We start from the raw sequence: 14642 nt of genomic DNA, 5'->3' as shown, positions 1-14642 counted from the left end.
ACGACCCCCTCCACCCCCCAAGACCAAGCCCCAACCGCTTCACCGTGTCCTCTCCCGATTCATAATAGTCCTGCCTCTTTCTGTCTTCCCTTTCACGTGCCTCCGCCCAGCAACTTGACAGTGCGTTGCTTTAACTACGCATATGCCTTGTTAAGGCACATGGGGGTTAAGGCAAGCATGGTACAGCTTGCTGGGAAATGGCACATGTGGCTTAGCCCGCGTTGTTAAGGCCTTTTCACACTGGTAGGCCATGTGTTTTTTATTTTGGTTTTCCCTTTTTTATTAATCCCACCAAGCTCCAGCAGCTCCTTTGGAATTACCTGCAGGCTGTTTGTTCTGTTTGCAGTAAGACATATCCCCTATGGATACCGTAGGCAGTGCCCTTCCTTAAATAATCCTGAAAACTGTTGAAAAATGGCAACGTGTGCATGTGCACCTGGTTGGCTACCTAAAAAATTAAAAAAATTTTTTTTATTGCAAAGTATAATAAAGACTTTTACAAGATGGCCGTTCTTGTGTCTGTGACAGACTGCTTTCTTTGAATGTTTTTTATTTTACTTTAACAAAATCTATTCAAAGGAAGCAAATATAGGCTAAACCAATTGCATTGGCAGCCAAAGCTAGTTCTAATTGCTTTGCCAGTGCTTGTCACTGGCCATGCTGTTGATCTCTGCAATGGTTGCTTGATGGTGTGGTTGTAGAGAAACACAGATATTGGCTCCTTTGTAACATTCTATCTTTCATAAATCACCTTTCGTAAATCTGGTCGTACTAGATTATTGTTCCAGTTCAGGCCATACTTAGTTTCTTGTGGAACCTGCCTTTTAAATAAATCGGGATTCATTGTACGAATTCCTTTCTACAACCGTGATAGATTGAGGTACTATGGAAGGGTCTCCTTCCATTTCTCCCACCCTAGGTTTCTTGCCTCTGTGTGGCATTTATACTATAGTGTCTTCCCCTTCGTGTACTACACTTCCCAAGAAGTCGCAAGGTTAAATGCTTTCATAGTCTTCATCTTTATACATCTATTTTTTTTCCTTCCAGCCAGCAGTTACATAGCATATACGACATTACATTTATCAAACATGTAACTGTATATGACACTTTGTTATTACAGTCCGAACTATACACACAGCATTTATCACTTTCTCCAATTCAGCTTCAGCATATGGTGATTTAATTCACATGTGGTTTCTCACCCCCTCCTGTATCGCTGCTGCGCGCTTCACATTTCTTCTAGCCCCTGTGTGAATCGCCCAACCAAGTGGTGCAAGAGCGTCTATGGTGTTATTAGTCAGTTCATGTTTCCGGTTCTGGGATCGTTTGCAAGTATTGGACAAGTGGTTCCCAGAAATCTCTGGGTCGTAAAGCTTGTAGAATGTCTTCTGCATAAGTCTCTAACGTTTCTTTGCAATAGGTCATGTCCGTGATCCAGTCTTTAATCATGGGTGGTCTCTTGCTTCCCCACCTCATTGCTTCGCGCCTTTTTGCAAGTAGTAGTGCTACCGCTAGGAATTTCCCGCGCCTAGCTTGTTCGAGTTCCTTGACCCCTAAAATGCATACCAAGGGGGTGTTAGGGATCTGTTCCGATAGCATATCAGTTAGTGTGGGGGTGACTTCGCCCCAATATGTCTGCACTTATGGGCATCTTTATACATCTATAGTATCATCTTAACGCATCATTTAAGTATTTTTGGGCCACCCATATATTTCTGGTGTTAATGTCAGAGAAAGGTATGTAGCACAGCATCCTTCAAAATTTGGAAACAGGCGCTGATTGTTCAGCAGACCTTTTCAAGATCAGAAGCGCTCTTAAGTCAGCCTGCCGCATATGACATCAGTCTCATCACCATAGTCCATGTTTTATCCACTCTATAATTTCATAAACATACATATATTATATATATATACATATATTATATATATATATCTGAAAGAAACATTTAGTTATAGATTCATTACCTTAGAATTACCCCCAGGCACCAGACTGGATCTGGAAAGTTTTTTTCGTCAGCAGTACCTCTGTGCGTTGGAAGGTGGCGTCGGTCGGCTCTGCGTTCGTCGTTGGCGTCGCGCCGCCGGGATGATGTCGCGGTAGCTACTTAGACTCAGCCCTCGCGCACTGACGTCAGTTCTTTCTTTTTCCGCTGGAGAAAGCGGTACCTCCAGTCATTTTTTGACTGAACTTTTTAGTGACTTTTGTCGACGTCTTTTTGAGTCTACGACTCCTGGTGCATGTAGAGATGCCCAGCTTCAAGGCTTGCAGATCCTATTCCCAACTGTTGTTGGTTACGGATCCGCACAGCCGGTCCATGGCTCAGATGGCTTTGTGGGAGAGGTCCCAAAAGCTTCTTGAGCATCGGCAGTCGGCTCCAGTTAGTTCGAGCTCCCGGTCGCGAGGGAGGTCGAGGGACCGGTCGCAGAGCCATCACCATTCATCTAAGTCTTCTAAGTCTTCGCACTCGGGTCAGGTAAGTCGAAGCACAAGAAGAAGTCGAAGAAGCATCGTCGTTTTTCGACTTCTCCCCATCAGTCGGCATTTCCCTCCCTTCCCCTGACCAGCTTCATAAGTTGTATGAGGCAATGCACGCCATCCTTCGGCAGCCCGAACCCTCCGGCGCGCATTTGGGCCCGGCAGACTTATTTGGGGGGTTTAGGTCTTCTCCACTGGCGCAGGCCCCCCTTGGATCCAGGCCTGGATCCGGTTCGGCGCCGGTTGACCTTATTACGCCTCCACCGGCGCCGCTTCCCCTTGCACCGCTACCACATTCGATGCCGGGGCAGAGAAGGGTTTTTGTGCCCCTGTTCACTTCTGGGGTTCCTTTTAGGCCATATTGGCACCCAGAGTATGAGGAGGAGGACTGGGAGGTGTCAGGTGACCCTCTGAACAGTTGGACAGTGAACAGGACTAGAGAGAGGAACTGAGGGATGCCAGTGGTCTGGACACCTCCCCAGACCTTGGCATGTTGTCTCCTCCTACCGTGGCTACAGAGGAGTGAGTGTCATATGCAGTGGCGTTACATAGGGCGGCCGAGGCTCTCAAACTCGAACTCCCTACAGTGGCGGTCAGGACTAACCTACTGATGGAGTTGCTTCAGAGCCCTGCTGGCGTTTAATGAAGCCCTCACCGACTTCCTTTTGGGCACCTGGTCCAGCCCAACACGGGGGCTCCCGTGGATAGGATGATTGCCCGACGCCACCGCCCGGCTCCGGGTGACCCCACTTTCCTCTCCCAGCACCCCACCCCTGAGAGCTTGGTGGTCCAAGCCTCTACCTCCAAGAGCGCATTCCCTACCGCTCCACAGAAAAGCGAATCCAAGGAGCTGGATCATCTTGGGAAGAAGATTTTCTCTTCCGCCAGCTTGGGACTGCGGTCGGTAAATACTGCATGTCTTTTGAGCTGTTATTCCCACTCTGTGTGGGATACGGTTGCGCAGGTGCTACCTCAGTGTCCGGAGGAGGTCCGGACAGTTCTCTCCCAGGCCATTGCTGCTGTGAGGGATGCAGCGAAGTTTACCATCCGTTGTGGGCTGGATACGCGACTCTCTATGCAGGACGATTTACACGTTGGTAGCCCTTCGTTGCTACACCTGGATGAGATCGACTGGCTTTTCTGGGGACGCCCAGAATACTTTCACGGACATGCCCTTTGATGGCAGTCGCATTTTTTGGTGACAAAGCGGACAACGCTCTAGAGCGTTTCACGGACTCATGGGCTACGGGCAAGTCTTGGGCCTCTCCAGCCGCCCTGCACAGTCTGCTTTTCACCCCTTTCGTGGCTACGGAAGGGGTGCCCGACTACGTTCCACCCAGAGCCACAGGCAGATGCAAGTTCCCCAACCTTCGTGCGGCCGGGGACGTGGGAACCACCGTTGTGGTTCAGGGGGCCAGCAAACGGGTCAATCCACCAACCCCCCCCCCGCCTCTGCTGCAACCTTCAAGCCTTCCTAGTCCGGCATTTCTGGCCCACTAAACGCCAGTAGACGGCAGGATCAGCCATCACCTCCCCCACTGGTTCACCATCACGTTGGGCAGGTGGGTTTTACAGATAGTCCGAAGGGGCTACTCCCTCCCCTTCGTGGCTACCCCTCCAGCCATGCCACCACAGTACCACCGCATGTCGGAGGATCACCTGGGCCTTCTCCAACAGGAAGTTATGTCTCTCTTGGCCAAGGGAGCCATTGAGCGCGTTCCTGTTCCAGAAGTAGTTTGTGGTTGTTACTCCCACTACTTTCTGGTGCCCAAGAAGAACAAGGGCCTGCGTCCCACCTTGGAACGTCAACCGCTTCCTGTGGAAGGAGAAGTTCAAAATGTTGACGCTCGCTCAGGTATTGTCTGCCCTCGACCCTGGAGACTGGTTGTTAGCGTTAAACTTGCAGGATGCTTATTTTCACATCCCCGTCCTGCCGGCCCACCGGTGTTACCTGCGGTTCACGGTAGGTCACAAGCACTTTCAGTTTACCATGCTCCCCTTTGGCCTTACCAGCGCCCCTCGGGTGTTCACAAAAGTGATGGTGAAGGTCGCAGCTCATCTGTGCAGCTCAGGGGTTCCAGTCTTCCCCTATCTCGACGACTGGCTGTTGAAGGCGGGCTCGCCACAGACTGTCGTCTCCCACCTCCAGACTAGGGCCGGCCTCCTATATTCGCTTGGGTTCTCCATAAATGTGCCAAGATGCACCTGATCCCCTCTCAGAAGCTCCTCTTTATCGGAGCGGTACTGGACACAACACAGTTTTGGGTTTATCCTCCCGAACAGCGAGTCCGGGATATTCAGGCTATGATTCTGATCTTTTAGTCTCTATCCCGGGTTTCGGCCAGGATAACTCTGAGGCTGCTGGCCCTCATGGCCTCCTGCATCCTGCTGGTCGATCATTCCAGGTGGCATATGCGGGCTCTGCAGTGGGACCTGAAGTTCCAGTGGGCGCAGCATCAGGGAAATCTGTCCGATTGCATCCAGATCTCGGAGGGTACTGCACGTCAACTGCGGTGGTGGCTCATGAACCAGGATTGGGTCAACGGCAGATCCCTCTCCCTTCCCCAACCATAGCACACAGTGGTGACGGATGCATCCCTTCTGGGAGGGGGCAGCCACATGGGAGAGGCGGAGATCAGAGGCGTCTGGTCTCCGGCTGAGTCCGAACTCTACATGAACCTTCTGGACCTCTGGGCGATTTGTCTTGCACTGACGCCATTCCTTCCCTCTGTCCCGGGAAGAATTGTGCAGGTGTTCACGGCCACCACCACCGACATGTGGTACTGAAACAAACATGGTGGGGTGGGGTCGTGGACCCTATGTCAGGAGGCCCTTCGCCTCTGGACAGGCTGGAACATCAAGGCGTTTCCCTGGTGGTTCAACACCTGGTAGGTTCCCTGAACGCCTGGGCGGACAAACTCAGCCGCAGGTGCATGATGGATCACAAATGGCGTCTACACTCTGAGGTGGTGCAAGGTCTCTTTCAACAGTGGGGAGAGCCGTGGTTAGATCTATTTGCCACTGAAGAGAACATGCAATGTCAGCAATTTTGCACGTTTGGAATTTCCAGGCAGCACTCGCTAGGTGACACTTTTCGTCGCGAGTAGCGTTGCGGTCTTTCCGCCTATACCACTTCTGCCCAGGGTGCTGAAGAAAATCAAGCGCAGGGGTGTGGAATTTAATGAAATATGTACTTGTCCATGGGACAAGTAGCTTCATAAATTTACTTGTCCTGTAACAAAATCCACTTGTCCCTTTGGTGCTATGTAGTGCGCCATCAAATAATGGCTGCAATCTCTTTATAGAAGAGCTCTGATAATAGCCTCTCTGGTTATGTCAGGCTAATACTATAGAAGGATTTGAATTTTGGAGGTTTTCACCAGCTCTTCTCTAATCTTTTCCCATACTGAGAAAGGTTGAAAATGTACCCCTGACAACGGCAGAATTAAAGGTTCTTCCAGGGCTGGGAAAAATGTGGTTGGAGAAAAAGTGAACTTGTAAGCACTCAACAGATTTCTGCTGAGGAATATTTATATTTGCTCATGCTACGATGCAATTCACAAATATTTTCTATGGTTTCCTGGCCTACTTAAGGAATTCAGAAAAAACGTAAATCTGTATTAATACAAGGAGATATATCATGGGTGCACTTTTGTGACTTTAACCGTCGAGCCCGTAATTAAATCTGAGTTAACCAAGACCTTTTGTTTTTATTAAAATGCTATCTCTTACTATCTGTGAGCTGGCTTCATTGTGTGTGACCGCATTCTGCTCTTTTACAAAGTAGTTTTGTTCAGTGCCAGGAATTTCTATGGCAAGGTGGCCTTTATGAGCCCAAATACTAGCTGTCTAGTAAGAACGCACTGGCAAACAGCCCCACGCCTACCTGATAATCCCCAGGTAGAGAAAGGAGCAAAGTGTAGGCCAAGTGAGTAACCAGAAAATTAAAATACCCCCCACGTTGATCCAAAGTTCTTATGAACCCAAGCAAGCGAAAAGTCATTGGAATCCTCTCCAGAATAGCTCTCTTGTCTCTTCCATCTAAGCATCTATCCATTCATCTTTTCACCCACTGATATCTAGCATTTCACCTTTACATTGGCACCCATTCATTCTTTTATCCATTAGCCCTTCACCAATCTGTTCGTCCATCTGTTCATCCATCAGTCCATCCGCTCATCCATATCCAAACCTACCCATCCATCTCCAAACCTATCCATTTCAACCATCCTTTTGCTCATCCATACACCCTTCCTTTCACTCCATCTATCCACCCTCCCTTTCACTCATCCATCCACCCACCCTTCTACCCATCTACCCATCCATCAATCCATCCTTCCACTCATCCATCCATTTATCCTTTACACTCATCCATCCTTTCACCCATCCATCCTTTCACTCTCTAATCCTTACACCCTGTAACCATCCACTCATTCACCCTTTCCTTCATTATAACATCCTTTGTCCATCTACCATCCCCGTCACTCATTCATCCATCCATCTAGCCAGTCACACTTCCACTCACTCATTCTTTCCCCCACACATCCATTCATCCTTTCACATTAATTACGAGTTTTTGTCTGCCGAGCTGCAGGCAGAAGAGGCCCATCAAGAGCTCCTCCTCTACTGCAGCTGCTAAAGCGGGGCGTTCACGAAGCCCCTGTTCAAACCTATCCTGCCATCTCCAAACCTATCGATCCAACTGATCCATCCCGCCTTCCTTTCACTCATCCATCCTTTTGCTCATCCACACATCCTCCTTTTCACTCCTATTCATCCACCCTTTCACTCATCCCTACATCCATCCTTTCACTCATCCCTCCATCCTTTCACTCATCCATCCACCCCATCCATCCTCCTTTTCACCCATCCATCCACCTACCCTTTCACTTCCTCCATTTATGCTTTCGCTCATCCATCCACCCTTTTACCCATCCATCTTCCGTTTCGCTCATATATCCATCGATCCTTTCACTAATCCCTTCATCCACCTTTACGCTCAACTGTCCACCCACCCATCCATCCCCCCACCCACTCAGCCATCTATTCATCTACTCTCTCATCAATGAATCGTCCCTTTAAATAGGCCATCCATCCTTTCACTCATCAATCCACTTTCAACCTATTAATCCACTCACCCATCCCTTCATTCACCCTTGCACTTATCCTACCATTCTTTCACATATCCATCCTTACATCCATCCACTCATTCATCCATGCATCTATCCATCCAGCCGTTCACTAATTCATCCATGCATCTATCCATTCACCCTTTCACTCATTAATGTATGCACCTATCCTCCACTCTTGCACGTATTCATCCATGCATCTATACATCCACTCTTTCACTTATCATTACATGCATCTATCCATCCACTATTCATCCATGCACCTATCCATCCACTCATTCATCCATGCACCTATCCATCATTGCACTCATTCATTCCTTTATGCATCTAAACATCCATCCTTTCACTCCACTCATTCATCTATACATCCATCCATCCTATCACTCATTCATCCATGCATCTACCATTCACCCTTTCACTCATTCATTTATGCATCTATCATCCACTCTTGCACGTATTCATCCATGCATTTATACTCCACCCTTTCACTTATTCATACATGCATCTATCCATTCAACCTTTCACTCATTAATTTATGCATCTATCATCAACTCTTGCACATATTCATCCATGCATCTGTACATCTACCCTTTTACTTATTCATGCATGCATCTATTCATCCATCCTTTCACTCACCCACCCTTTCAAGTCCATTATGGGCCTTTGTCTGCGGACCAGCGGACTGAAGAGGCCCATCAAAAACTCCACAGCTGCTGTAGTTGCTACAGCGTTGTATTCACAATGCCCCTGGTGCAGGCACAAAGTGAGATGAGAGGCCTAGTGCAAGAACAGAATTGGGGGTGGCCTTAGGCCTGCATGAAAGCCCATGGGGAAACTAATGAGCTTTATTGTAAGCCCTCGATGACATAAGATATGAGAGGCTAAGGGGAGTGGGTCAGGGTTATCGGAGAGGGCAGCGGAGGGGGTGGGGTGGGGTGGGGTTAGCAGGTTCAGGCACCGGGTGTAAAGAGTGTACTGGAGCTGCAGAAGCTCGATATTTGTCTCATGCTTGAAGCAAATAAAGCAAAGCTCCAACTTTGAGCTCTGCTTTATCATTTTGTTGTTCTGCTCTGGGGAAATTAAAGTGCAGGCCCCAGCTTTAGCATTGACCCTTTCACTGCCAATAAACTGCTCAGAGCAACTTATTAACTGGCTGTGACCTACAGGGTTGAACAGCTGTGCATCAGATTACCATAAAACTGTCTACTTGTCCTTTGGACAAAATACAAATTAAAACCTCTTGCCCTCCTAAGAAATCTAGATGTCTCGGGCGTCGGGAGATAGGAATTCCCCACCCCTGAAGCGCGGCTTGGCCCATCTCATTCTTGTGGCTCTGGATTGGGCACTAGGAGTCTGGTATTCGGAGCTGCTCAAAATGGTCATCGATCCTCCGATCTGGCTGCCTCTTCGGGAGGATCTTCTGTCGCAGCAGCAGGGGACGGTCCTCCGCCCGAACTGGTCCAGCCTCCACCTCCTTGCGTGGAGATTGAGCGGTACCAGTTGACATCATTTGACTTGCCCCCCGAAGTTTGTGATGTAATTTTGGCAGCCTGGCGTCCCTCCACTAAGACGGTATACATCTGCTGGTGGAACAAATTTGTGGAATGGTGCACAGCAAAGGCTGTGGACCCCCTTTCTGCCCCTCATTCTGAGGTTCTATTGTTCCTTCTCTCTTTGGCCCAGCAGGGCTCTGCTCTGGGCTCTATCAGCCGTCTTAAAAGGCATAACACATCTCTTTACTCCTATTCCCTTCGTTATGCCTCAATGGGACTTGAATCTAGTTTTAACCAATTTAATGTGTTCTCCGTTTGAGGTGCTTCACAACTGTCCTTTGAGGCTTTTTACTCTAAGACTGCATTCCTGGTGGCTATCACATCTGCCAGAAGAGTGAATGAGCTCCAGGCCTTTTCATCAAAGCCTCCTTTTCTGTCTGTGGATCCGGACAAAGTTGTCCTCAGGACTTGTCCATCCTTCCTTCCAAAGATTGTCACCACCTTTCACATTTGGCAAACCATCACTTTGCCCACCTTCTTTCCGCATCGTTCGAAAGAGGAAGAGAGGCTCCACCGTATTGACTCAAAAAGCGCTCCTTCTTTTTATTTGGATCGCATCAAACAGTTCTGGGTGGATGACCTGCTCTTTGTTGGCTGCGTGGGCGCCAAGAAAGGTCGGGCCATACACTAACGGACCATCTCCAGATGGGTCGTTTTGTGTACCAAAGCCTGCTATTCCTTAGCAAAGAAGGAGCCTCCAGTGGAGCTGAGCGCCTATTCCACCAGAACGACCGCAGCCACTACTGCTTTGGGACGAGAAGTTCCTCTAAATGACATCTTTCAGGCAGCTACGTGGGCCTCGCTGCACATGTTTATGATACACTACTGCCTCAACAGCCAAGTCCGGAGAGACTGCTTCTTTGGCCGTTCGGTTCTCCAGGACTTTCTGGTTTGAATTTGGTTTCAGACCCACCTCCGGGGTTGGTATTGCTGGGGTATTTATTTTAAGGTAAGGAATCTATAACTAACTCTGTCTTTCAGATGAACAAGTTACTTACCTTCGGTAACGATATATCTGTAAGAAACATAGGTTAGTTATAGATTACTTACCGCCCCACACATCCTCCCCGTTCTGCGAACTGATTTCTAGGGTTCAAGATATCCTTTCAGGGCCCTAGTTTTGTGCACCAGTGGTCAGTGTCTTGCATGGCTCTGTGTTTCTGGCGCGGAAAGTCGTATACAGAACTGACTTTTGCATGCAAGGGCAGCGTCTAAGTAGCTACCGCGACGTCATCCCGCCAACACGACACCAACGACGAACGCGGAGCCGACCAACGCCACCTTCCGACAGGCAGAGGTACTGCTGATGGAAAAACTTTCCGGATTCAGTCTGATGCCTGGGGGGGATTCTCAGGTAAGGAATCTATAACTAACCTATGTTTCTTACTGCTATATTGGTACCGAAGGTAAGTAACTTGTACATCCCTGTGCTTCTCTGACTCAGAACGCTAAATGCCTTGAGGTAAAGAACTTTTCTTTACATCACAATTGAATGTGTTTGATTACAGGCAAAGCCAGTAAAACATGGTAAAATGTTTATTTGCGCTCAATTTGAAGTTGAACTGATAAGTAAAAAAATTTTTTATTACATTTGTCACTCTGCAGTGAAAATTGTCATCCGTGGTGACAGGAACACAGGAAAAACCACTTTGTGGCACCGGCTCCAGGGAAAGAAGTTTGTCGAAGATTACATCCCAACACAGGAGATCCAGGTCACCAGCATCCACTGGAACTACAAAAGTAAGGCTGGCTAATGAAACCATAGGCAGTTGCCAAGTGAGAGCATGCAGCAGTGGGTGGTTGTATGGTGTAACAAGAGGAGGGTAGTTAGAAGGCAGATAATAGGGGTCCTGTGGATGGTGAGACTGACAGAGTAAGGAGGGGCTGAAGGCAGTGGGAGCTTTAATATGTTGGAAGACGATATGTGGTAAAACATGGGTGGAGGCAGTGAATGTAAACAGGGAGAACAAACGATAAGTGGCGATGGAGGTCTGTGGAATAATTTGCTCTGAAAAATGTGAGTACATTTAAATGAGGGTACAGTGTATTGTTTGAGAATTTACTATGCACCATGTCTTATGTGTTTTACAATAAAAAAAACTCCGGCACCTTTACATTTTATTTGGGCACCCCCTTACCTTTTGATTTGTTAGACAACACAGGCACACAGTGGTCCTTCCCATTTAGTGCTATATGTTAATTTTAATCCATAGATCGTCCCCTGATGAAGGCCAAAATGATTGAAATGCATTGGGACAAATGAATGTCGTAAACCGTCAATAATGCATTCTGGGAAGTGCAGTTCAAACGTTTGATCAAGAAGATAGTGTTGTGACATAACAATACAATGAACTTCAATGAAACATAAGTGGAGTACTTTGATTTATTTTAAAATTGAGAAAACGTGAATAACTTTTGAAACCCATTGGGAACTCGCAAGCCCGTGCCCGGGGGACATACCCCACATACATGGGAATGCAGCCAGGTTATTATGTGTTTTAACACAGGAATGTGGTAAGGGTGTAGGGAGTCTCATGTCTACTCTGTGAACAATTGCATGATTTAGCTCTGCTGTTGACTGCGAAGGGAGTAGGCAGTGACTGCAGTGTAAAGAAAAATATTCTGCACATCATAGGGTATGAAAAACTGTTTGCATCTCTCATGGGCCGGGGGTCCTTCTAGGTCAGAAGTGAAAATACATAAATATTTTCTTAGGAAGTTTATTTTTGAGATAGGTCCTCGAAGATGGTTCCATTTAATTGGCATAGATATTGGCAGGAGACTACCTGTTCGATCCTGTCTAATGATGTTAAAATGTCCAGAAGGAAGGCCAAAAGTGAACTTTTTCCATCAGCAAATAATCATAACCTCATGAAGGTAATCTCTGCAACCCCCTTTGCTCGTCACCTGGGTCAAGGGAATGACGTCCTTATTTTCTTGTCATTACGGGCTCTGCTACATAGGCTCCCATGAGCTAACTACCATACTGTGCCACTGTGTCATCACGCACATTGAACATCCTGAGGCCGATTGTTTGAAACCGTTGGATTTCTATGGCTTAAAACAAAGATTTGAGTTCAGTTGTGTCCTCTAGGTAGCAGAGTTTTTTGTGGATGTTGGCAAGGCTATTTACAGTCCTAGATTATTTGGGTAAAGGACAGCTTCCCTAAAATAGTCCTGGAGGCTTATTTATTATTGTGACTTCAGTCCTGGAATATGTTGGAGAATGTTCCACATTTCCCAAGCATTTTAAAAGCGGTCTGAACTATTGTAGTTAGCATTGCTGGTAGGTTTTACCCTTAGGGTGCTGCTGAAGCCAAAAAATACTAGGAGTACTGCAGAAACACCGCATTCTCTAAACACCTATCTAGTTGTCCACTCACTGCTTAGCAGCACCACACAGTGCAATCAGAAAAAATGGGGCAAAGTAAACCTGGATTCTCAGTTGAAAAATCCTGATTACACTGCCATCCACGATGCTTCATGCCCTTTCTGCAGAAGATTCAACAGTCTCTCCGTGAGGAGCTGGGCAGCAGCTGTCCGGGTGAATCTTTACTCCTTATCTCTAAATCCCAGTGCAAGAGACATCTTTGCAAAGATTTTGGTTTTGCCAGATACCTTAGTTGTGCTTACTGTTGGTGGTCTTTTTGGCAAAGTCATTTTTAAATCTGGCTTTAGCTAAGACCTTTTGATTGTGCTAATATATTTATATCTGAATGTGTCATTCACATTTTTAGGTCGAGCCTAGGCAGCGCATGCGCTGCTCCTCAAGCCATACTGTATTGGAGTATGCGCTTGAATCCCCGCCCACTCTCTGCCCATATTTGTCATTGGCTTGTGTCATTGTCCTTCGTAAATGTTGTCTTCTGATTCGTTACTAGACTTGTTAGTCGCTCCTTAGCACCGCCTTTTCTTCATTTGTAACCTCCCATGAGGACTGGCCCTTTTACTACGGTTGTTACACAGTACGTCTTCTTTAGTCAGTAAGCACTATTTTCTTTAATGATTTTCTCTTGCTGCAGAAGGCCAGGAGGGTCTCTTGTGCGCTGTTGTGACCACCGGCTTGTTTATTTAAATTGTAGCTAAACTTTCTTCAGAGTCCATGGGAGACTGAAAGGGGCAACTCTGAGTACCTTCAAGCATTTCGAATGCAATAGGTCTTGCATTTGCGAGAGTTTAAGCTATTGGCATTGTAAATGACAATGCCTTTTTTTAGGTTTTAAAAACCAAAACATTAACAAAAGGCATTGTCATTTACAATGCCAATAGCTCTAACTCGCGTATATGCGAGGTCGATTGCAGATGCTTGATCTTTTTCCGGCTACAACACAAAGCATGTGGCACTGGGTTGAATGTTTTTAGCCAAAGTTTTCTTATTGAACTGATGAGGGCCTGGCAGGTTCCAGAACAATATGGTTTTACAAAATCCTAAACCAGTATTTACTTTTCTAAAATGCTCGCAGCCAACACCAGACCGATTGGCTTTTTGTGGTCATAACCCAGGGAGTGGCCTGCATGTTGAAACCGACTTTGTTCTAGAGACCTGTTTCTATGCTAGTTTATTCAACTCTCCATATGTGTTTTAGTAAATGGGCCTGTGGATAAACCCTGCCAATAGGTGGAGTGCAGCCATTTTAAAGAAGGTATATAGCTGTAGGCTGTCGACATAACATCCTATTTCAGAAATTACTTTGGAATTCGCCAGTGTGGGTTAGAAAGCAGGATGTTCTCTGAATTAATTTTATTATTGGTGACTGCCGTTTGATTGTTTTGTACTGGCTATTTGATATATCAAAAATCCAATCCATCACCAGCGCCTCTGTTTTCTCATAGAAACTTAATATTTATAGAAAGTACCCATAAAATCGATAGTTTGAATTGGCTAAACCTGCAAACAGCAAGTGCAAATTGATGACATGTACTTGGTTGTGAATACTACCTCCGTTTTCTGGTTTCTAATTTTCCAGAGTGTGGCAAAGAGTACTGGGGGCAGCGGAAGGAATTATGCAGTAATCTTGTAATGCACTTGATCCTGTTGACCACTTTCTTGATTTGGATTTCCAGTGAAATATTGACAAACATCACTAAAGAAATTAAATCTTAATAAGGGAACGGACAGAGCATTGGCCACATTTTGTTCATTTAGGGTCTCATGCGTTATTCTTTCCACGTTTATAAAGTAGGTTAAAGAGGATTCCCAACTTTGAATGGGACACACCACACCTCGTTTGTTTTACTCCTTCGTTTTGTAATTTGAATATACCTCAAGTGAAACCATTTTAAAGAGAGCGTGCATGTGTCATTGAGCTTTCCTGGATTGATTACTAAATTGATACTGAGGCATTGCTCCGAGAAGTAGAACCCGCTTTCTCACATTAAGTCCCTGTGGATTTTCGTAGAAGCCAGTGAAGGAAATTGAAAGACACACAAATAATGGACGGAATGCAGAACAAATCAAACATTCACCTCAAGTCAAAGGATCTG

At 46.6% G+C, this 14642-nt stretch overlaps 1 protein-coding gene across 3 annotated transcripts in view; it reads left to right on the top strand.

Moving 5' to 3' along the window:
• The window catches only part of RABL6 (RAB, member RAS oncogene family like 6), a 418930-nt gene that overhangs the window by 18014 nt on the left and 386274 nt on the right, over positions 1-14642 (top strand). For all 3 annotated transcript variants that reach the window (XM_078642071.1, XM_078642072.1, XM_078642073.1), the window contains exon 2: positions 10764-10898. In XM_078642071.1, coding sequence (XP_078498197.1) covers positions 10764-10898 — 135 coding nt within the window. The remainder of the gene's footprint in view (positions 1-10763; positions 10899-14642) is intronic.

Source organism: Lissotriton helveticus, chromosome 5_1, assembly GCF_964261635.1.
Source record: "Lissotriton helveticus chromosome 5_1, aLisHel1.1, whole genome shotgun sequence".
NCBI classification, from domain to species: domain Eukaryota; kingdom Metazoa; phylum Chordata; class Amphibia; order Caudata; family Salamandridae; genus Lissotriton; species Lissotriton helveticus.
This window is presented reverse-complemented; position numbering and strand designations above follow the sequence as displayed.